The 24,401-nt window shown below is 43.6% G+C and overlaps 2 protein-coding genes across 2 annotated transcripts in view; both read left to right on the top strand.

Moving 5' to 3' along the window:
• The first annotated feature begins 473 nt into the window (after positions 1-473).
• znhit2 (zinc finger, HIT-type containing 2) lies at positions 474-2,654 on the top strand. The gene is made up of 2 exons (XM_037781664.1): positions 474-579; positions 825-2,654. The coding sequence occupies exon 2, from the start codon at positions 886-888 to the stop codon at positions 2,593-2,595; it is 1,710 nt and encodes a 569-aa protein (XP_037637592.1). The 5' UTR covers positions 474-579; positions 825-885; the 3' UTR covers positions 2,596-2,654.
• A 903-nt stretch (positions 2,655-3,557) lies between these two features.
• Positions 3,558-24,401, top strand: part of lrpprc (leucine-rich pentatricopeptide repeat containing) — a 91,105-nt gene continuing 70,261 nt past the window's right edge. Inside the window, 13 exon segments of the mRNA XM_037781654.1 lie at positions 3,558-3,777; positions 4,601-4,803; positions 5,862-5,984; positions 6,210-6,331; positions 7,459-7,517; positions 8,301-8,387; positions 8,476-8,602; positions 9,324-9,468; positions 9,621-9,778; positions 9,882-9,987; positions 10,957-11,064; positions 23,898-24,016; positions 24,124-24,214. Coding sequence (XP_037637582.1) covers positions 3,599-3,777; positions 4,601-4,803; positions 5,862-5,984; positions 6,210-6,331; positions 7,459-7,517; positions 8,301-8,387; positions 8,476-8,602; positions 9,324-9,468; positions 9,621-9,778; positions 9,882-9,987; positions 10,957-11,064; positions 23,898-24,016; positions 24,124-24,214 — 1,627 coding nt within the window. The 5' untranslated portion in view covers positions 3,558-3,598.

The raw sequence follows: 24,401 nt of genomic DNA, 5'->3' as shown, positions 1-24,401 counted from the left end.
ATCTGCTGCTAAAGATCATGCGCTATGATTGAAAGCTCCAGAACAGCTACTTAATGGACCTTGTGGTATGTTTCGTTACAAAATATGTATTTAAATAATTCAAAGATAAATTATTCCATCTAATTTTTGACTGAATCATTTACACACATATTTATATTTTATATTTATATTTATATATTTATCACATATTTAATAAATAATAGTAATATTAAGATGAAAATTATTATTTTTATATTTTTATATTATTATTATTATCATAATTATTATAATTATAATTATTATTATCATCATTATTATTATCATTATTATTATTATTATTATTATTATTATTAATATTAATATTAATAATATATTATTGTCACTTGTGGCAGCAGTAGCACCGGCTGTCTCTGGTTCATGTCTCTGGTTCATGTCTCTGGTTCATGTCTCTGGTCTCTGGTCTCTGGTCGCACTGAGCGCCAAGAAAAAAAAACTGCAGCTTTAAGGCGGCGATACGTCATCAACAGGCGACATGGCGGCTTGATTTCCATGATTTGGACAACAAACGTGAAACGTTGGTGTTGGTGCAAATGCTGGAAAGTAAGTACATTTAGTACTTTAAGATATAAACTATTGAGCATTGAACGTTGCCAGCTTTATTGGGGACAGCTGAAGAGATATGAAAGCGGTTTACGGATGTAACGATACGTAGAAATCCCTCTGTGTGTAGTTACATGTTTCTAGTTAACCTGTCAGATCCACTGTGTGACAGTAATGTAACTCAGCAGTAGTAACATACATCCCTACTAACTAATTACTATTATTTTAATTTCTTCTATTCACAGGTTACTTCTTCTGGACTTGAGACCTCGCAGCTTTCTCTACAACATCGTGCTTCAACCAGCGATGAATCCAGTAATTAGACAGAGACTTCCTCCGTCTGTGAGGAGTCTGCTGACAGACATCGGTCCAAAGGAGGAGTGGACGGACACAGAGCCCGACACAGTGACAAGAGACGGGCTTCTGCTCCCGGCCAGAGGAGCTGCTGCTGGACAAGAGGACTTCCTCACGCCAGCCAAGACACAAGAGGAAGAGGAGGAGGGTGGTAGTAACGCCAGAAGGAGCACAGTCTGCATGTTGTGTAAATGTAAGCCCTCTTGTTACACCTGCCCTCGGTGTAACATGCACTACTGTGGCTTGGCTTGCTACCAGAGCCCAAATCACTCTGCGTGCTCTGAGGAGTTTTACAAGGAGTCTGTTCTGCAGGAGCTGAAGGAGATGGGGAAAACAGAGAGTGAAGGGAGGAATAAAATGGAGGAGATTCTTGTGGGACTCAGACGAAAGGCAGAAAAGACAGACGGGGGGATGGAGAGTTTGTTAAAGGACGCTGGTATTGTGTCAGATGACATTGATGAAGAGGATGGAGAGAAAGTGCAGGTTGTGGAGCTGCTGTCCAGGTTAGCAGAGCTTCAACAGACCGGAGAAGGGAGTGCAACAGAAATTCTGAGAAAGCTTGAAGAGATTGGAGGAGTGGAGCCGGAGCATGGAGACATAGATGAGGGCGCCGAAGGTGCAGAAGGGGAGCTGGACTTGGCTGATCGGCTCTCAGGGCTGGATATTGACACACTTTCAGAGGAGGAGCTGTGGGAAGTTCTCAACAGTAAAGAGAAAGAGACGTTTATGGGTCTGATGAAGGGTGGAGCTCTTGGCGGGCTGGTTCCCTTGTGGAAGCCGTGGTGGGAGGAGCACGAGGATGGAGGGAGAGCCCTGGTGGAGGTGCTTGAGGAGGAAGTGAGCAAACTGGAGAGAGAAAATTCGACCGAACAGGACGCTGATACTAAAGTGAAGACATCACGAGGAGTGGTTCAGAATCGGGGCAAATCGGCTACCAAGTTGAGAAAGATTAAAGGAGCAAACGGAAAGGAAACAAGCAAGGGAAGCTCAACAGATCCCAGTGTCCCTCAGATTTCTGCAAAGATCCCAAAGTTGAGTTCCTTATGTGCAAATCCATCTCCCCTTGTAGGCTATGGTTTGGTCAATGCACTCTTTGGCTACACCTTCACCTTGTGCCTATTTAACAATGACACTGACTCACTGCTGTTTGAGGTCTGTGACATGATTCTTGCTCTGTCTGAGGCCCTGAGCTCAAGCAGGGTGTTCAACTCTGTCCAAGAGGCCTTAGACTGTGGAGAAACTCTCATTTTGAGCGGAGGTTACCTCGACAAGGAGGATCCTCTCGCCCCAGCCAGGGGGGTGGAAGCCGTGGCTCACATCATGACCGGCCGAGACAGAAAGGATGCTACGGGATACTGCCTGGCAGCCTTGAGTCAGCTCCGTTCAGTGCTCTCCAAGGCCAGGTCAGCCCTTTCTAAAGAAGGAGAAGAAGGAGCAAAGAGGCAAAAGTACTTCCTGGCAAGCAAGAAGTGTGAATTCTTTCAAGCCTGGGTGTTGGACAATGCACACAGCATTCGTAGACTAGCTATTGAGTTGTGGAACGAACACAGTAAAAGAGAGAGCGTAAGGAGCAGCATGGAGAAAGCAAAGACTGTAGTTGAGGAGAGCTTGAAGAAAGGGAAGAGCAAGGCGAATAGTAAGTTAATTGAAGAACTGAACTAGTCTTTCTTGAACATATTGATGTTTGTAAAAGTTTAAATTGTAATAAAAATATATGAGAATATTGTCTACTCTTAATATACTGTATTCAGGATGACTTTAATGATGTAAATAATTATCACCTAGTATAAAAGCCGTTGCTACAATACAATATAAGCAGATGTCTTTTTTACGTAATGATTACTTGCATTACATGTTAGAAGTACAGTTTTAAAGCACAAACAAACAAATAAAAAATAAATTCTAAAAAACTGACAAAAAACAGTGGAGTATTTGCTTATGAAGGTATTTAACCTGGTGGTGCGGTACTAAAATGTTAAGATGTAAGACTAAGTAGGTTGTTTCTGTATTCTTTGCTGTATACATTTCCTAACACATTTATTTTTAAATTTGTTTTATGCTTTTCTGTCTCATTATGCAAATGAGGGGGCCATGACACACGTTGATTGACAGCCCCCTCATCATTAATACAAAGAAATACATAAAAGTGGAAATTAAACAGAATAGTAAATGAATAAGGGAATTAATACAAAGGTAAATAAATAAAGAAACAAATTAAAACAGAAATATCTATTTACCTCACATTTTATCAATTCATTAATAACTACATGTATTTTAAATAATATTTCTGTTAATTTTAATGGCATATTTATTCATTTATCAAGCCATTTATTTATTTATTCAGTCAGCAGTTACAGTATGTTTGATTTTGGCAGGTTCCGTCCTCCATAATTTGCACTTTTGGTACTTAAAGTATATTTTAATGCCAATAATTCTGTTTTTCCACTTAATTAATATTGTTGATGCAGGACTTACACCGTATTTGTACACTGTGGTATTATTGCTACTTTAACTTGAGTCAAATATCTGAATGTCCTTTTTTCCATCACTGTGTAAAAATGAAGTCACGTTCTCAGTCGCTGCTCTCGCGATGCTTTCTTCTACGTTTCTTTGACCCGTCACGTGGTGCGGATGCCCTTCCACCTCCACAGTGCGACAGTAAAACATGGCGGCGCTCTTGAGATCAGCACGGCTCCTCCGGTTCTCTCCTTCGGGCTTGCTTCACATCACAGGAACCAACAGAACCGGGCCGCCGCTCGGTCGGCTGTACAGCGGAGCTCTCTGCGGCGGAAGAACCGGAGTCTGCTCACCACACGTCGGCTCTGCTCCGGGACACGCGCCCAGGTATCACTCAGTCAATCCGTTAGCCGGTGGAGCTGCGGTCCACGCGACACCGTGGAGCAGGGTGTCATTGAGGCTCAATGACAGACAGACACACACTAATATACACACTGATATGAGCTGCTGTATTACATGTGGCGTGCTGACTAATGTGGCGTCATGTAAAACAAGTTAGCTAATAGTCCGGTCAGCTGTCAGCTGTAAACAAGACTGGTTACATACAAGGTGATGAGGAGACGTTGTGTAACACAGCCATGCTGACTGTCTCATAATGAAGCAGCTTGGTTAATCATAATGTAACTGTTAGCAACACGTTTGATTGTTCCTATACGTGTTATTAGCTACATGATTGCGTTTAGTAACAGGTCTATCATGGGAGACCTGCAGCACGTTGACATGCTGCAGCTTATTTCATGCAGATATTGTCAAATATGAAATATGTCATTTAGCATTTTATCATGAATCATTAGAGAAACACTGACCTCAGCTGATGGAAAAGGTGATGCATGACAGACATAGGTTACTCTGCTGGGGCTTTTTCTCTCAAGGTCAAAGCTCTTAACCAAACTACAGATGGCCATAAAGCAGGCAGAGCATCCAGAGATGTGTCTGTGCTACTGCTGCTGCATTCAACACACAGCCTGTGCTATTCAGACAGTTTGGGATAGCACTGATAAATGCCTCATATTCATTAACAGAACTCTGATTATATGTCTTGTTTTTCACCCACTTTATTCATCTGTGACTGTCTGTTTTTGTTCCCTCTGTCCTGTCTCATCCATCCATCTCTTTCCCCCTCTACTGTCACCATCTAATACCTCTCCAGTCGTGTGTGGCCATATGCAGTGGGGTGTGTGCGTCACTATGCCATGGCCACAGAGCAGAAGGATGAGGCCAGCGGCGTGGTGCGGTCCAAACAGGCGCAGCAGTTCGATTGGGCTCTGGCCAAGCTGGACAGCTCCGTGAGGAGAACCGGTCGCATCACCAAGACCCTGCTGCTCCGCATCTTCCATGATATCTGCAGGACAGGTAGGCAGCTGGAGCAGTGGCCAGACGGAGGTCAGACGGAGGCGGAGACAGTTCATTGTTATTAACCATGTAATCAAACTGCCGACACCTCAGCCAAACTTTTCCTGAAGGCCGCTTCTTCTTCCTTGCAGTGGTCCAAGTGGTCCTTTTTTAAATTTTCTTACCATCTGATCTTGTTTTTGGCAATATTCCTCTTCTTCCTATGAAATCTGCCTTCCCATGCTTGAAAATAAACCAAACTTTACACATAGGTCCAGTGTTATGCTAAACTTCCTCAACTGACTTTGTGGGCTAATAGTCCTGATGATGGCGCTGCAGCAACCGTCTAAAGTTAAAATCTTTGAAAATTCGTAACAAATCAGCTGTACATGCTACAAGTATGTAGGCCCAAGTGAGCAGAAATGTTCATATGCTTCAACCTGGCAGGAATTCTGAAGTCCATCACTCTGTTTTTCTCAAAATCTGTGAAACTAATTAAACCTAACTCCTCTCACATTTTTGCTCAATTGTCACCAAACTTGTTACGCTGCATCTTCAGACTGTCCTCTACATACCAATAATCTAGCCCACAGTGCATCAAAATGTTTTAGTGTAAACGGTACTGTACACTACTGCAAATTCTAAATTCTAATTACGGCGCCAATGTTCATGAAAATAAAGGACAACATTTTCAGGTCATTGTAGATGTAGAGTGGTACATTTCAGAATATTATCTCAATAACTGTATTTTTGACATTATTTTGAATTCTATCCTCATGTAAACCAGTGCAGTCAATGGAATCAAGCATTTTTAAAAATCAGTTTGTCACTTATGGAGCAATCACAATCGATTGCCTCAGTAATAGTGTGAAGTGGTAGCATCACTGTTGTTGACGTATTAATGGTAAAGAAAAGGCCTCTTTGATTCATTGTTGTAGTATGTACTGTATAATCGACAGTATAGTGGACTGAGCGGGCTCTATGTTTATTCTTAGACTGACTGACCCTTCACTCTTCTTGCCTTTCTTTCTTTTTTTTCTCCACCTCCCTCCTCACCTTGTGTCCTTGTCTGTCTGCAGGTTATCCCAGCGGTAACCAGGCCTTGTTGCTGCTGCGTAGCTGTGGGTCGCTGCTGCCAGAGGTGCCCCTGGAGGAGCGCACTGAGCTGGCACACCATGTGTGGGAGAAGCTGCAGCAGTTGGGTAAGAGGCCCCAGCCGCACCAATGGCAACAACCAAACCATCTTATTATCCAGAGTACTATCTGCTGAACTTAAAAGTATTTAACCATGATTTCAAATATTTAAACTGTTACGGCCGGGACACACTGGATGCATGAGCAGCACGCGACGGCTATCTCGCTGAACTGCTCCATCTCTCATGGTACAGTTATGTTGATGTCATGTATTTGCCCGTTGTCCTCTCCAGGTGCACAGTATGATGTTAGTCACTACAACGCCTTGCTGAAGGTTTACCTGCAGAATGAGTTCAAGTTCTCCCCCACTGACTTCCTGGCCAAGATGGAGGCAGCTAACGCCCAGCCCAACAGGGTAAGCACTGCGCTACAGAGTAGTGTTATGGCAGGAAACACATGGTTACATAGAGAAACAGACATTTCTATGAAGATTTTGGTTGCTATGTATTATAGTTGATTATGCAAATTAGGTAGCTTCAGTATTTTTCAACCTGGACCCTGTTCGCCCATGGTTTTGTGTCTAACTGACTTATAGGGAGAACAATTTCTGAAATTGGTCCAGTATTGAGGGAGAGCGCTGCAGACGGCAACCACTCATGGGCTGCAATATGGTGCTATTGGGGCAAGCTGGCACCGTCATTTACGACCACTAAAAGTGCTTGTTTTTGCCATGACAGGCTCTGATTGTTATAAGCGTCTGACATTTTGGAAAGTGTCTCGCTCAGGGAGAAGTATCATTCTGAAATGTGGCGAGGCGGCGTGTTGCCGGAAAACAGCGGTGGAATAGTGGAATACATCCACGGTGGAACGAGAGTGCCAGCCGGGCTAAGTTTGTTGTGTTGGAGTACAGAAAGCGTAGCTTAGTTTTAAACTAAAAGATTTTCAATATCATGGCTGAATATTTAGATGATTTCCACAATGTGGATGAGGTTTGAAATTCGATGGTCGCCCGTATTTATTTGAGCATACGGATATTCAGATTTCACAACGAGGCTTCTGCCTGAGCCGGACTTTGACACAATAACAAACAGACCTGATCAAGTGAGAAGGTAAGAAAAATGTTTTATTACTCTGTAGGGTTCTTTCCATAATGTTTTCAGACACTTATAATGACAATCTGAGCCTGTCGGTGGCAAAACCAAGCACTTTAAGAGGAGCTAACGTTACACTGATGCTGCTCACTTTCCCTTGCAGCTTGTTTTGCGGCTGCCAATTGCAGCGTTATCCCTCAATACTGCACCAGTTTCAAAAAGTGTTGTCCTCATTAGTCACTTAGACACAAAAATATAGAACAATAGGGTCCTGGTTGAAAAATACAGAAGTTACCCTTTAATTCTTCACATCTCTTTTTAAAAAAAAAAATGCACCTCACCTGCCGGACCTACAGCTGGAATAGAGCAGCACTTGTTTCAACAACTCCTTCACATTTGATGATTTCAATCTCTGTTTGATTTCCTTTTTTTTAAAAATTTTTGTGCACAGGTTACCTACCAGAGACTCATAGCAGCATACTGCCAGAATGGAGATATCGAGGGAGCCAGGTGAGCAAACTTTGTTCTGCCACGAGACAACCAACAGAAACAGAAATGTCCGTACTCTGACATCTGCTACTTGACAGATGATTGCAAAGCAGTATTGTCCTCAAAAGCTGACTTTCAGTCAAGCTTATTGTGTGTACAGTATGGTATGCTTGTATGTTATGAGACGTATGGCTTCATTGATTTGTTCCCACCCCTGGTGGTTACAGCTCCAATATCTAATGTTAGTCTTTTTAAACCAAAAGATATTATGCCTTTTGGATTCACCTTCCATTTTAACCATAGACTGTATATAGGAAGTGGACGTAGTCACCGTGACGTCACCCATTGGTTTGTGGACTGCCGTTTTGAAACCTTGAGTTCAGTATTTTGGTATTTGTCGCCACGTTGTTTTTTTGCAACCAGAAGTGACACGAGAAGGTGGAGCTAAGTACAACCGAATTCGGGTAGTGACCTGTCAATCACAAGGTAGCCACGCCCTGAAGCATCCGTGCAGCGTCTATTTGACTCTAAATGGGACCATAATTTACTAAATGAACATCATGCTGTATTGAAGAAGACTTGAAACTAGCGATTGAGACCATAAACTGTTTACAATGTTTACTGAGGTAATAAATCAAGTGAGAAGTAGGCTCATTTTCTCAGAGACTTCTATACAATCACACTTCTGTTTGCAACCAGAGGAGTCGCCCCCTGCTGGCTGTTAGAAAGAATGCACGTTGAAGGCACTTCAGCGCTTGCTTCACTTCTCAGACCCGGTTTTAACGTTCTTCTTTACTTTCTCAGCACCATATTGGGTTTCATGAAGAGCAAAGATTTACCCATCACTGAGGCTGTTTTCAACTCCCTGGTGACCGGCCATGCTCGTGCCGGGTGAGTGTCACTGTGTTTAATGGCTCACAATACGTCTTGGTGTGGAAATAATACAATTTTAAACCAGCTGCCATCTGTCACTGTGCAGAGACATCGAGAGCGCTAAGAACATCCTGACTGTGATGCGAGGAGCAGGGATTGAACCGGGTCCTGACACTTACTTATCGTTGCTTAACGCCTACGCTGAGAAGGGAGACCTGGACAGTTTGAAAAAGGTGCGTGTCTTTCTCTTCATCCCCACCCCATCTCTCTTCCTTCTCTACTCCCTTCCCTCCTCTCCTTTCTTGTTTCGGGCTTGCTCCCTATCCTCCCTTACTTTGTACGGCAGCTGGATTCTCGCGATGTCACGAGATCACGCGAGAATCGCGGGATCACAGATCACACAAAAATCCATCTTGTGAGTGAATGCGTTTGTGTCAGAGCACGGACCAATCTGCGTCCTGTGAGCAGCTATGGGCTACGGGTGTGTGTGAGACATGGAGATGTGACTTTGTTTAAAACAACAATGGCGGCTCTTAGAGTTGTTGAGATACCAGTATCGGAAATGCGTCCGATACTGCCCAAAATTCGGAATCGGGTATCGGCGAGTATGCCAGTCTATGCACCTATCCGATACCATCATTTATTAACCCAGCAAAAAATCAACTTGTCTAACCGGAAATCAATTCCACTCCAAAACAGTAGCCTTCACTGTGCTGACACCCTGGATGTGTCATAGCTGGCTTTGGCAAGAGTTTGATTGACAGATGGTTCATCCAATCACCTGCCATGTATTATTTTGATGGTGCCTGCCCTTTTCCAAACAGCTTCTCAGATGGTTCTTTGTAACAAACCAGGAGGTAGGAGGTTATATCCTCCCTGCTTCCCAAACTCACTCCGTGTTCTCTTCACCCTCTCTGTCCCCCTCCTCCTCCTCCTCCTCTCTCTCTGTGTCAGACTATGGAGGCAGCAGAGAGTGCAGACTGCAGTCTGATGGACAGGGACGTCATGGAGGTCATCTTCAATCTGGCCAAGGCCGGACACCAGCAGCACATCCCAGAGATGGTGGAGCGCTTGAGGCACGAGAGGGGCTACGTTCCAGGTACACAAACGCACCTGATGCTTCTCCACATCACTGTAGTCTTCGGCAGCTAAAGTCATGTCATTAAAGTCCGCAAACTAATCTGCTCTATTTGTGATCATCTTGATTGATCGTCTTATGAGGCTGAGCAGTATTTGTTGTTCTTCCCGTAGACGCCATGAACTTGTGCCTGAGCCTCATCACCCAGAACCAGGAGGACACGGCTTTTCACATCCTGAAGACTTTCCCCACGCTGCAGTCCGAAAGCTTCGGCTCCGACTCCGCTAACCTGGGCAACTTCTTCCTCAGGCACTGCGTCAACATGGACACGGTACATCCATTGCTCCCCCTAACCTAGGCTCATTACAGTGAATGTTGAATATTAATTTCTATGTTTAAATGTAATTGTTGATGTCTTTGTGTGTGCACTACAGTCACTGGAGAAGATCGGCAGCTATTGCAAAGAGCTCCAGGAGTCCAACCTGCACACTGCGGCACTCAGCTTCACTCTGTCCTGTGCTCTGGAGGCCAAGAAGACTGGTACAACACATACTTTCATTAATATGCATTTAGAGAGACTGTTACATCCAGTTGCACTTGCAAATATGATGAAATATGAAATAAAAACGGTCACTATATCCTGACAGTAGTGCATGAGACAGGTAATCTGAAAACAAATCATGTTCCTCTGTGTCCTACTGTGCTCCTAATGGCATTTGCAAGATTTCACAGACCGGAGGAAAACAACCAATCAGAGCCGAGCTGGAGCCTTGCCATCTCTGAGCAGCTGTCAATCACTCACAAACCCAGATCAAACATTGAAACTAGGCAGTGCTGATCAAATATGAATCAATATTCTGTGACTGTAATGCCTATTGCTCACATAAAATGTTTTCAGAAACATCTTGTAGTGTACTGTTTAGCTGTAAAATGAGGAAGTTTGTGACCTGGCAGCCATGTTGAGATCTGCTGAGGAAACACCAAGCACCGCCCACCAGCCAGAGCAAACTTTCTCATTACACAGCTAAACAGTACACTACAAGATGTTTCTGAAAACATTTGAGGAGAGAAATAGGCATGACAGTAACAAAATATTGATTCATATTTGGTCAGCGCTGTCTAGTTTGACCATTTGATCAGAGTTCCTAAGTGATTGACAGCTGCCTCCGTTGAATGAACAGCCAATAGGAACGCTCTCGCTCTCTGAAATGACCTGTGATTGGTCAAAGTCTCCCGTCAAGGGCTAGATTTTCTAAAGCCTGAAAACAGAGCCATGAGGAGGAAGTCTAGTTTTCTCTCAGAACACTTGAATTACAATATGCTGAAAGGTTATTTTATTTTATATAATTTTTTTTTTTGTTATAGGGAATTTTTGCCCAATGATGCCAAAAACATTCTGCCTGCTGCCACTTTAAGGCATCCACCTCCATAACAGCTGCATATTATTTCAAGTTACTGCAGTATAACAGGAAACTGGAAAAGTCATTGAATTATTATTATTTTTCGCAGGTACGTCATTAGAGCTGATGAAGATGATGAAGGAGCACGGCTTACCCATAAGACCACACTACTTTTGGCCCCTCCTCACTCAGCATATGAAAGACAACAACACAGCTGGTACACACACACACACACACACACACACACACGCACACACACACACACACACACACACACACACACACACACACACACACACACTCTCACACACACCATTTTTTAATTTATAACAAGGCTTAATGTGCTGATTTTTTACTTTGATTCTGCAGCTTCACTCCAGGGATAATTTCCACATTACCACTGTCTTTTGGGCGTTTGTTGTGGATACCCCACAATGATTGTTAACAGCGACACCTGTGGCCGTTAAGTCAACGAAAGTCAGCGTCCTGTTACTCACGCTTGTGCTCGCTCTACATAGACATGAACGAGCATCGCTCAACACAGTGAGGAGACACACGTCAGCTAAAAGCACAATATCACTCTATATTTCAGCTGCTTGGCAGTAATGTTAGCTGACCAGACGAAGGTCTCTCCATGAATCAATGCTGATCCTAGTGTTGGCTTTTCCTGCCTCAGCCTCCCAACCGCGGCCGGAGGGAACAGGGGAGACACCGGAGTTTTGGTCGGAGACGATAACGTTTCTCTCTGCGGAGCCCCGTCACTTCACAAGACACGGGAAACCTCTGTTGGTCTGGAGGAGCTGCAGCAGTTATTTCTGCACAAACGTCCACTGTACATTCACTAGATATTCTCAGAGCTAAACTAACTCTTCTGCAGTGTGGAGTGTGCGCGCATGCACGTGAGAGTGGAGCGAAAGAGCGAGACAGCCGTGGTGTGTGAGTGAAGGCAGGCAGAGGAGCAGAGTACAGCAGAGACTCCGGACCTGGAGACCAAAGCTACGGTCTCCCCCGCGTCCTCCGACCGCGGCCAACACTGTTTAACAGACGGGCTTCACTAGATAGAACTTTGCGGTTTTGGTGCTTCCGTGTAGTTTGTGTTGGAGTCTGAGTCTGAACAGCGTAGCTACACGCGAGCGCGCATGGGACACCGACCTGGATTGATTTATACGTGTAAGAAGTTACAAACAGTCCCTTTAAGAGAAACCAAACCATGAAACATTTTTTTACTATTCAGGTTTTGAATTAATTACTTCATGTTAAAATATTTGTATTAATATTAGATATAATATTGATTAAAATATTGAATTGCGATTCGCACATTTATCTGTTCAAAAAGTACCTTAAAGGGAGATTTGTCAAGTATTTAATCCTCTTATCAACATGGGAGTGGGCAAATATGCTGCTTTATGCAAATGTATGTATATATGTATTATTAGAAATCAATTATCAACACGTGTTATTTAATCTCCTTTGCGACAAGCTAGTATGACATTATTGGTGCTAATGGATTCCTTTGGTTTTTCTAGTTTCATATGATGCCAGTATCTTCACTCTTCACTCAAGTTGCGTTAAAGAAATTAGTGGCGGTAAAATGAATTTGCGTTGACCCGTTATTATCCTGTTAACTTTGACAGCCCTACTTCATATATGCTTCTATGCTGAGCTGAAGCTATCAATGGAGGCGGTAGCTTCAGAGAGAGCAGTAGATCTTGAAAGTGAGTGGTGACATGGTGAGTTGTCGTGAGAAGCTTGTAGTTGGATCCTGAAGCGACTCCAGCCTCATGTGAAAAACCTCCTGTGTATGTGAGAGCGTAATGTGTCCTATGGAGCCCCATGTAGGAACAACAATGTGCCTACCGGCTGTTTGTGCGTCCTTTCTGATGGAGAGTTTTTATTTTTTTTGGTGAGCATGATATTGGCAGATTATGAGCATGTGTGTTATTTTTGTGGCGTAGAGGGGATTATGACTTCCTCAGTTCTCTGTACCAGAAAGAGCTTTTAAAGGAGTGTTTCCCCTCAAATATTAATGCCCTACAGAGTGGTCCAACTGGGACAGATTTCACTGGGCTGGGGCAGTCAAGGGCAAAGAGCTCTGATCCCTGCGTGAGAGAGAGTTAGAGCAGGAAGAGATGAAACAACACATACATACACACTTACTCAGAAACACACACATACAGGTCTCTCTGGAGAGCTCTAGGAATAGATCGCAAAGTTTAGAAGTCCCCATGTCTGCCACTTTTGACAGATGAGCCAGAAAGACACCCTGACTTTCAGAAAGTGCACTGAGACGTGAATGTCATTTTTATTCCTCTTCCTGATCTCCAAATTCTCGTAAATTTTTTGACTAGTTAGTTAGTCATGTTTTTTTTTTCTTTTACTGAGTAAAGACAGCGGTGGCGTAGCAGCTGCGTGGCGTGGTGGCTGCGTGATTCCCGCGCCGGGTGTTCACACCAGCTGCGTTTCAGCTCCGTTTCTGCTGCTACAGCTGCTGCTGTCAGCCCTTTATTTCTACATAGAGTTTGCCTTTTAATGACCATTTTATTCATTATAAATATCATTTATATTTGTTTAAGACCGAGAAAGGTTAAGAAACGTGTGGTATTTTGTAAATAATAGTAATAATCCACAATTAAAACTCTGTACTATATTCATTCATGGAGCACTCCAAGTCACTGCATGTCCTACAACACTGTCCGGAACATATTTCAGAATAAAAGCCTTGTGTTAACAAATGAAGGAGTTCTGTCCACAGAAAAAAAATGCTTGAGGGCTTTTATTTTGAAATGTAAGCAGGAAGTGTTGATTTAAAAATAAGTCTTTACTTTTTTGTCATCTCCGTAACATTCTACAGATAGACATCGAAACTGTAGTAATCTTGCTGGTATGATGGTAATATACAGTCAATAGATCACCTTCACTTTCCCTGACATATTCTACAGATGTCTAGACATTGAAACTTTAGTAATGTAGCCGATATGATGTTAATATACAGTCAAACGATCACTTTCACTGTCTGTTGTTGCTGTGAAACACTCGCCGCAACCGTCAAAAATAGGCGAGACCTCTATTCTCTAGAAGAGACGCAGCTAATGGTCTCATGCGGGCAGTGTGGCTGCTCTAACCTGTTAACACGGACGCCAAAATAAAAAGCAACAGGTAACGCAGCCGCCACGTGCTCCTGAAGTTCCTGGTGTGTCCTGGGCTTTAGAAAAGATGAAGTTTCCAACAGTAAACCTGGTCACTTCCCGCACAAAGTGACTCTATGTTATAGCTGACACTGTATCAGCCGTGCAGAAGCTGCTGGAAGAAGAAAGTGGTTCACAGTGTGTAAGGATGGTTGATCTGGTGACCTTTGCCCCATGGCAGGGGCCACCTAAGGTTCCTTGTTGGGGACACTGGGGTGCTCAGTAGCCTGAAGCACGTGCAAACGCATGCATGGATGCACATACAGGGCTGAGGTTGAGGGGTCAGAGGTCACTTTGCTCCAGTGGCTGTCCTCAAATCCTTTTTCAAAGCAAACGTTTCTCAGCTCAATTCTTCACCCAGATCTTCCTCCGTCCCTCGTTCCTTGTGTTAAATCTAGGACTGTCCTCGAACAAAGAAATTCTTAGTTGTCTATCGCTCGTACGATTTTGTCAACAAATCGATTAGTTGATTCAATTGACAGATCTTTGAAACGGAATTCTGAAGAATCCCACAAAAGCACCACTTTAAATCATGTGTTTATCAGAGATGTGCTCATAAGTTTCTAAGAAATGAGCCATTCAGCATGAAAGAAGCATAAAAAATTACTAAATAAATCTTTAACAAGCCAACATTTAATCCATTTTAATCAAACTCTGTTGCGGTTCTTTTGGGGTGGTTGTGAACGCAGTAATCGTACTCTGGTGCGGACCACAACAACCGGGCCGAGACCGCTTGCGAGTGGTGGTCTTGGCTTGACATCTGGGCCAAAGAGAACACACAGAATATGCTAAATAAAGTCCACAGAAACAGGGACGTGTTTGAAGGCATTAGAGATAAACTGGATGAGAAGAGATTCGTGCACATGGTAGATCAGCGCCGAATCAAAGTGAAAGCACTTTGACAGCAATAGCCGATATCAAACTGTGCGCTTCCTTGCATAGAAGTGGCAGCTCTCGAGACCAAAAAGATAAATTTGCTCCTTCGTACATGTCCCTCAGCAAATTATTATTTTTTTAATTTGCTCCGCTTTAATTTGTGCACCAAACCGAACCACACTAAATAGAAAACAAACCAAAAGTATCAATTTCACTCTGATTTGGACTTGTGAAACAGCCCTTAGTCGACTAATCGACTAAGAGGAAGGAGCTCTTGTTAAATCTCTCCCCATTTTGAAATGAAAGATCAGTAGCATCAGCATTAAATCACACAAACTGAAGCGGCCACGTAACAAGATTTAAACGTATGTTGTTTCTTTAAGATGGCTGATATTACAAGATAAAATAACAGCCCAGACGCACAGCAGCTCGCGATGGTCAGCAGTTAATTAATTCGTATGTAATCAAGGCAAATTGTGAACTAGGAAGTATAAACGCCGCGTAGGGAGGAGGTCGGGGAGCGTAACGTGTTGCTGGACATTCGTAGGAAAAAGCGCGAATAATACGTTGTTGTAAGTCGTGCTAAGCGTCACGAAAAAAAGGGAAATTCATGTCTATGTGACTATTTCAGGAACTGCTGTGAGACTGTGTTGGAAACAATAGGGAGTATGTATGTTGTAATTTTTGCAATTTTAGGCATCTTTTAAGAATTCAGGTTAGGTTCTCAATCTGTTGACCAGAGGAGAGCACAGTTCATGTGCATGTCGGCAGATGATCTTCATTGAGTGGGTGGCTGGTCACGAGGCAGTCCTTTTTCTACTGAGCCTTCAGCTCATGTCGGACACTCGTCCAACGCTCCGCGGAAAACTGGTGTTGATGTCTTAAAGTTTGTCTTCTCTATCTGCCACTTAAAACGGTTAAATGGCTCAGCGTGAGCAGTTTAGTGGAATATTTCTGTCTCCGCTGAGGGAAATGGTTATTTTCTTTCCCTTGTTTTTGTCAGCGATGAGCTTGTGGAGGAAATCGTCTCGGTGACAGATAGCCGGCATAAGAGGACTTGTCAGAATTCACAACTCATTATGAACGTACCCTGTCAAACGCGTTCGGCAGCGGCTTGGCTTTTAAGTGCTTTATTTATGCTGAGCTCTGGCTCTCTCTTTGGGGTTTTTTAGAGCGATTAATAAATGATGCACTTTTTCCCCCTGTCGGCTAATTGACGGCATTTGAGCTGGCAGGGAGGAGAAAACTGGTCAGACCAGTGTGGTGACGGCGCAGATTGACTTCTGTGTGCGGTCCAGACGCATTCTCAGCTTAAATGGCAGCATGAAGAAGAGGACTAGACATGAGTTTAACCACACACACAAGTAGACACATACATCTTACTTAAATCCCCCAGTCTCAAAGCCACACAGAACACATCAGACTGCATCCATTTAGTTCTCAAAGTGCGGACGGAAGGAAGGAAGAAAGGAAAGTGGAGAAACTTCTCTTTTTCTAACACACCGGCTCGTTTCCGACGGTGTTGGCCTTAACCCTCATGAATGATGCAGCCTCTCCTTTCCCCCCCCCTCCCTCCCGCTCTCTCTCACACACTCATTGGCTGCAGGAGGTGTGTGTGTGTGTGTGTGTGTGTGTGTCCACATTTGTCAGGGGGGGGAGGGGCTTTCGGGGGGGCAGTGCAGGTGATGTGACTGATGAGGAGTGACTTGATTTCATGTAAATGCAAGCGCTCTGAGGGAATTCACTTTGGATTACGCGCCCCACTGTGCACGGCCCATGAAATATTAAGCGCCGTGTCACTTTTTTGTCCACAGGTGTCACTAGCGGGCAGAGAGGCCAGAGCCGTAGAGTTGGAGGAGAGCAATGGGGGGGAGGGGAGGGATGTGGAGGAGGGGAAAAAAAAAATCCCCTTGCATTTTGATGAGGTGTGGATTTGGCGGGTTTAGCGGAAGCATATGCTGGGCCATACTTCCCACCTGCCGCCAGCTAGTCACCCCGCTTGTCAGTCCTCGCGACGCAGCGCTGTCTTATCACTTCTGACACGGCGGAGCAAGAAGAGGGAAGAGGGAGGGGAAAGTGCAGAGGACAGGGAGTGTTTCTGGCCTTGTGTGTTTTGGGTGATGAGAGATGTAAAGGCTCCCTTGTTAAGTCTGCTCTCCTTCCTGGCTGCCCCCCCCTCCCCACCCACACCTGACTCTATTTATGTGACCTCATCTTCAACCCTTTCTTTAACGCAGCTCTATCTGTCAAGTAGAGTGGGCTGCATTAAAGAAGCGCCGTCACAGCGATCTGTAATGCAGTCCTCCATGAACTCTATTCTAGCCTCGGCTGAGTTAATCGGTGGGACGAGAGCCAAGCATCACCTTGATGAAAAGAAAACAAAATGAAGCGAGCGAGGATGAAATTGCACTCATAAAATGGAAATTCTCTCGCACCCTCTTCTGTTTTCAAACAACAAACCCGTCAATGCCTCGCAGCGAGCAAGCGTCTACCTTTAGAGAGTCATAGACGCGGAGAGATGGCGAGACAGATGGTGTTGGAGGAGGAGAAAGAAAAGGAGAAGTGACAGGTACTCATGTCCAAGGACGGGAGGAGATGACAGCGACCGGTTCGCTCCACTCCTCTTTTCCTCTCTTTTCTCCGTCCTCACTTCTCGTCTGTGACAGTTAACCTGCAGACATGAATCTGATGGTGATATCTTGTGACCACTGCCATGCTTAACTCACTACTTTGATACTTCTTGCCCGGGCGGTATGTCAGGCTTTATGCTGACCAACCTGGAGAGGCCTCTACTCTGTTGCCAAATCTTTATTTAAATTGTTCAGACAGGGGCGAAGGCAAAAAGGGTTACTCATATATGAGGATTATGGAGTGAAAAGTAAAAGACCTAAAGGGGAGAACGGTACAAATGACACGGCATGATATCGCATATTATTTTGTGTTGTATCTTCACTGTTTCTCTCATTTATTCTCAGCTCTTTTTTTGGTATAGTTCTCCACATTTTGACAGGTTCAGAGCACCTTAGTTTGAGTTCCATCCAGCAAGTTCATATTGTTAGACGAAGGCAGTGGTTCTAAAACTTTTTGTCATTCCCCCTTTGGAGGAAGATATATTTTCGTGCCCCCCAGCTATTGGATTGCTGCTAGACTGCCCCGTTAATACAGGAGAGAAAACTGTTTTTAACCACAGTGAAACTGTTGTTTTTGAAAGGCTAAACGCCAAAAAATATGGACTGAAGCAGAATATTTTGTTAGATAAAAACATGATTTTGGAAATTACTATATCTATATTTCTTCAATAAATTTAGATTATTGGACTCAGGACTGAGGTAATTACAGAGACGGACGGAGCACTGTATTGCTTGCTCTGTGTGTTTGTGTGTGAGAGAGAGAGAGAGAGAGAGAGAGAGAGAGAGGCTAATGTTTCTGTTAGTTTGATAATAATTAGAATGTCAACTTCCAACAACACTTCGTCATATTTCCTTTTGATTACCGTCAGATGAGCATGTTGTGTTGTTCGTCTATTTTTCTTTTTCATCCTGTCAAATATCTGTCCTTTCTGTAAACCTACAGTCTACCTGTCTGAATGAACACCATCGCTACCGTGGATGTATAAAGAGCCTATTTGTTTACTGTTCCGCCGTGAAAAAGTATCTAATGTCAAAACATAAATTCCACATATCATATTTCCCCCGGTCACGTGCATCCCACCTGTCATGCGCCCATGTGGTTTGAGAACCACTGGACTAAGGAAACCTTATGCAGGATGAATACCAGTGTCGTGTACCATCACATAGCAGTCATAGAAAGAAGCTGATGTGCTTTAGAGCACCATTTCCTAAACCTTTTTTCTGGGAACCCACTTTTTAAAAATGACAAACCATTGCGGCTCAATTCACAATAGTATGAATCGAATTTGTGCATAAATGAACATTCCTGACCATTTTTACTGCCATTTCCATATCGCCTTAATGGACAGATAAACCAGCCAAGCTTGATAAATCAAATAAATTATATTTAAGTGGAGTTAACAGGCTCTCGTTGACTAGACTTTCTAAAGCCTGAAAACAGAGCCATGAGGAGGAACAGAATTCTAGTTATCTCTCAGAACAATTGAATTAAAATATGCTGAAAGGTTATTATTGCCCAATGATGCCAAAAATATTCTGCCTACTGCCACCTTAAATAAGTCTAAAATTCTGCAAATTTATTTGGCGATCCTAATAAAACCTCATGCGACCCACCTGTGGGTCCCAAACCTCTTTGGGAATGACTGACTTAGAGGAACCAGATCGAAGCGATTCATTCTCCTCACTGACATAACTGAGTCAATTAAGACCACAAAGACATCATTGACCTATTGTGCATTGGGTCGCAATAGTTGGGCGGCTGTGGCTCAGAGATAGAGATAGAGGTAGAGCGGGTTGTCCACTAATCGGAAGGTTGGCGGTTCGATTCCCCGGCTCCTCCAGTCCACATGTTGAAGTGTCCTTGAGCAAGATACTGAACCCCAAATTGCTCCCGAAGGCTGAGCCATCAGTGTGTGAATGAGTATTTAGATTAGATACTGATGGGCAGGTTGGCACCTTGCCCATCTGCCATCAGTGTGTTAGTGAATGGGTGAATGCTGACATGTAGTGTAAATCGCTCTGAGTGGTCGGAAGACTAGAAAGGCGCTATATCAATGCAAGTCCATCATTGCAATTCATGCAACTACAGTTCTTCATCTTTTTTTATGTCTCCACGCCAGCGACAGCCGTGGCCGAGGCATTATATTTTCGGGTTGTCCTTCCGTCCATCCATCTGGTCCATTCTTGTGAATGCAATATCTGAGGCATGCCTTGAGCTAATTTCTTCAAATTCGACAGAAACGTCCTCCTGGACTCAAAGATCAACTGATTCGATTTCGGTGGTCAAAGGTCACTGTGACCTCACAAAACACATTTTTCGCCATAGCTCAGGAATTCATATGCTAATTATGACAATTTCACACAAAACCAGAACAAAAACCAGAACAGGATAAAATGATGATCGTTTGGACAGACATGGATGTAAATTGCAACTCGACTTGTTTGTGGAGTCCCTACAACCACAAGGCGGTAATTCTGGTTTCTTTCTCTTTCTGGAATCTTTGAGTCTTGTCGCGACTGTGAGATTGTCAGGCAACCAGTGGAAAATCCAGGAAGTTACTGCACCCAGCCAACAAATGGTCCAAGACATACAACCCCTGTGAAACCACAATGTGTCGTTTTCACTCTTCGGTTTTTGTGCGGATTACACAATGTTGATTAGTGAGCTTTAGGTGGAATTTGTTCCCTTCGGACAGAGCCGGGCTAGCTGTTCCCCCCTGTTTCCAGTCTCTGTGCTAAGCTAAGATATCCGGCTACAAGCGGGAGCTTCATATTTACCATGCAGACATGAGCAGTATGTGGTTTTTCATAAAAGCTGTCCTAGAAAGTGAAGAGTAGCACTCTCAGGCAAAACTTACTTATTACTGCTTAGCTAAGACATGCAGGGATTTGCCATAAACCCGTAAATAATGGGAGGGAAAACTGTGGTTCAAAGGGGTTAAAAGCTCTTTGTCACAGACTTGACTTGACAAAAAAAACACACAAACATGCTTGTTGGACAACAGAAAAGTGAAAAAAAAAGGCCGGCTTATGCATTTCTACCTCCAGCTCTCCATTCACTTGTTTTCTGTCTGTCTGGCTCACCGTGAAATTGATTATGGATTATTCAGGAGGAAAGCAGGAGCTACCCTCTCTTCTTTCATAAAAAAAAGCCTGGATGAAAGCGATTAGGGGGTAAGAATGGACGGGTGGACAGCAAAACGGATGCATCCTCCATTGAGAAGAAAGTGGAAGATCGCCTGTTTGCTTTTTCTTGAAAGCAGGGTGGATGGATAGTGAGAGGGGCAGATGAATGAGTGATACGGATGGATGGATGGAGTGGTTCAGGTAGCCTTACCTGGCATAATGCAGCCCCAGCCGCGGGTTTTAATGGCATATAAAAGCCGGGACTCATGTTTTATTCAGCTAAAGAGAGAGACTGCCAGGTGAACACATAAGTCCCAAGAGGATGCAGAAACACAGAGCCGTATATATATATATATATGTATATATATATATATATATATTTGTGTGTGTGTTTCAGAACCTGAGTAGAGAGTAAATACACACAGCATCTTGAGGTGTGTCAACTCAAGGAAGCACTTTAGGGTAGTTTGCTGAAGTCCGCATGGGAACAAGGTGTATTGGTACACTGGATGCGGTCATATATAGCATACAGATGCATGTAAAACCGCATAGCAACACACACCGAGAATGAACACACGCGTGTCCTCATTTAGGCCCATGTCCTTTACGGGCACACTCCCAGACATATGCAAAGTGCTGCAGCGCCTCCTCCACATGCACTGCACACACTCGCAAACACACTTGCGGGCATTTTTAGCGCGCATGTGTGTGTGGCTGTTCCATATGCATGTGGCTGTTTTGGCCCCCTTTCCCTGGGGCAGGACCTCGAGGCTCCGCTGGAGAGCAGGGCGATGGTGCAAGAGTCCACTTCAGGCGGCCGAGTGCGTGTTTATGTACACATATCCTCCAGTCGGAGGTGGAGAGGGAAGGAGCCATTAGCATTTTGTTGATGGAGGGTTTGTGTTTGTGTGTGTTGGTGCCTGGCAATTTAACTGGAGGGGTGAGAGAAAGTCTGTGCCAGCTCATTTCTTAGACCCATATTTTAAAAAGTGCCAGCACAGCTCCAGGCCTGTATGAGAGAGTGAGTGGAGGGAAGTGTGTGTCTCTTTTAAAAGTGCAGTATGTGATTTGAATTAAAGCAGCCAAACAAAAAAAGGTTTGTTCTCCCCAAACTGAATTTCTGGGATGCACATCCAAGAAACTAATCCCATATTCAGGTTTTTGTTTTGACTATTGATCCAAATATTCTTAATTAAATCTGTCACCACACAAACTTATTCAACTTGCATTCTCATGGACTCATGGACATACTGTAAAGTAAGGCTGTCCGAATACTAGTTTTTTGGGCTTCGAAGCTTCGGTGAGAAATATTGGAAGATATTCAAAGCTTGGTGGTGCAGCAGGCTGACATGGTCTTCTGTCTGTCTATCTGTCTCCATCTCCATCTGTATCCGTGCCTGGGACAGTGCCGCTGCCGCAATACTTTGCACACACACGCACCTCTACACACAACAAACAGCAATAATTGTCTAGAATAACTAATAATAATTAATGTTGAATATGAATAATGATTAACGTGTGGCATTATTCCTTATTTCATGGGATATTTGGGGATTTATACATTATTATTACATATATATATATACATTATTATATTATATATATATATAATATATATACATTATTATATTATATATATCATATATACATATATGATATATATATATATATAAAAAACCTGAAGCATTCAAATACCGATTTGGAGATCAGTTACCACGGCAATGGTCGAAGCTTTCAAGTTCGAAGCATTCAGGTCAGCCGACTTGAAGATAGTATAAAATTAAAACCTGAAGTCTGTTAAAAAAAACAAACTAAGCACAAATTCAGATAATTGATTGATCGTTCAAGTCAAGTACAAATACCAACCTGTACTTGTTACAGCTTTTAAAATTTGTGGGTTTGCTGCTTTTTCTTTTATAAATAAATCATAAATGGAATAATCTTTGGTTGGAGACTATTAGCTTGAAGACACCACCACATTCTGGGAACCCTTTCAATATTTTCTGTTATTTTCTAGAGCTGCAACGATTAATCAATTAGTTGTCAACTATTAAATTAATCGCCAACGATTTTGATAATCGACTAAAGGGACTCTCTGTACGAATCAGAAATTGCTTGTTAACAGAGACACCTGTGGCCTGTTGCTCGTGCTTGTGCTCGCATAACCAACACACACAAGACTGAACGTGATTGACAGGCATCAAGTTGATTAAAGTTAGCAACATTAACAGCTAAAAGCACAATATCACTATATATTTCACATGCTTGGCAGTAATGTTAGCTGACCAGACGAAGGTCCCTCCATGAGTCGAAGGCCCGGCCGATGTTGATCCTGGTGTTAACTTTTCCTGCTTCAGCCTCCTGACCGTGGTCAGAAGGAACAGGGGAGACACCGTAGTTTTGGTCTCCTGGGCCGGAGTTGATAACGTTACTCGCTCTGGAGTTACTCCCCGCCGGCACTCCTCTCAGCAGCAGGAAACAAGACACGGGAAACCTCTGTTGGTCTGGAGGAGCTGCAGCATTTATTTCTGCACAAACAGAAACTTCCACTGAACATTTACTTGATATTTTCAGAGCTAAACTAACTCTCTTCTGCTCCGCTGCTCACTCGTTTTCTCACACACTCGCCGCTGCTCTCTCTCTCTCTTGCTTCACCACTCACTTCCCACATACACTGGCTCTGCTATTCTCTCACAACACTAGTTTTCCCCCAAACATCGGTCACATTCTTGTTTTGCAAGACGGGCTTCACTAGATATAACTTGTGCTTCCTTGGAGTTTGTGTTGGAGTCTGAGTTGTGGTGGGCGGAGGGGGCTGGTCGTTTGTTGCCGTTCTCCATTTCTAACTGAACGGTAGCTACGGCTAAGGCACTCGCTGGTGCGCATGACATCACATCCGTTGGATTTTCCCATAAAACCCGGCCCGGGTTCTTCCCATTAAAAGCAGTATACAGGCTGAAAGAGGAATCGTAGAGGTCTCATTTTTTCGGTTAGGTTTCAGCTTGTTCATACATAAAAAATGATTGAAAAAAACATTTATACACATAAAAGCTTAATTGGTTTTGACAATGAAAATATTTGTTAATTGCAGCCTGATCTCATACTTATTTTTTTATTCTTGTTTTTGGCAGTATTATTATTCTGTCACTCTGTATCTGTCACTACAGAATAACTATGCAACGTGTGTTTTCAAAGACTAAAAGTTTATATCAATTACTTTATGTGTGTCGTAGGAGTCCTCGCGGTGGTGAAGGGCATGCAGGAGCTGGAGGTGTGCCCTGATGTCGAGACTTTATCCACCTACATCCTCCCTGCCTTCCCCAGCACAGAGGCAGCTCGACAGGCCCTCAAGGTAATCCATAAGTCAGTGTGTGTGTGTGTGTGTGTGTGTGTGTTTACATGTGGCCAGTGTGCATTAAAAAGTTTTTGCTGACATAAAGGTGATTTTTTTCTGTTCAGGATGCAGGCGTCTCTTTGGAGTCAGAGGGCCTCTTGTCTTCAGAGATTCGCTCGATGGCTGTTAGCAACCTGGCCGAAGTCTACACCATACGTAAGCTTACACTCACACACACACACAGACATACAGACATACAGACACACACACACACACACACACACACACACACACACACACACGCTGACACATTCCAAAGAAGCTCTGCTGCATCTTGAGCATCCATCATCATAAAAATCGCTGCTTCGCCTGCGGGCTAATTGGACCAGCGTTAACACACACA

Source organism: Sebastes umbrosus, chromosome 10 (assembly GCF_015220745.1).
Source record: "Sebastes umbrosus isolate fSebUmb1 chromosome 10, fSebUmb1.pri, whole genome shotgun sequence".
NCBI lineage: Eukaryota > Metazoa > Chordata > Actinopteri > Perciformes > Sebastidae > Sebastes > Sebastes umbrosus.
Note: the sequence above shows the minus strand (reverse complement) of the source record. Positions and strands in the feature narration are given on the sequence as shown.

Bases quoted from the DNA above. Each gene is read 5' to 3' on its own strand.
- znhit2 (XM_037781664.1), top strand. From the start codon at position 886: ATGAATCCAGTAATTAGACAGAGACTTCCTCCGTCTGTGAGGAGTCTG.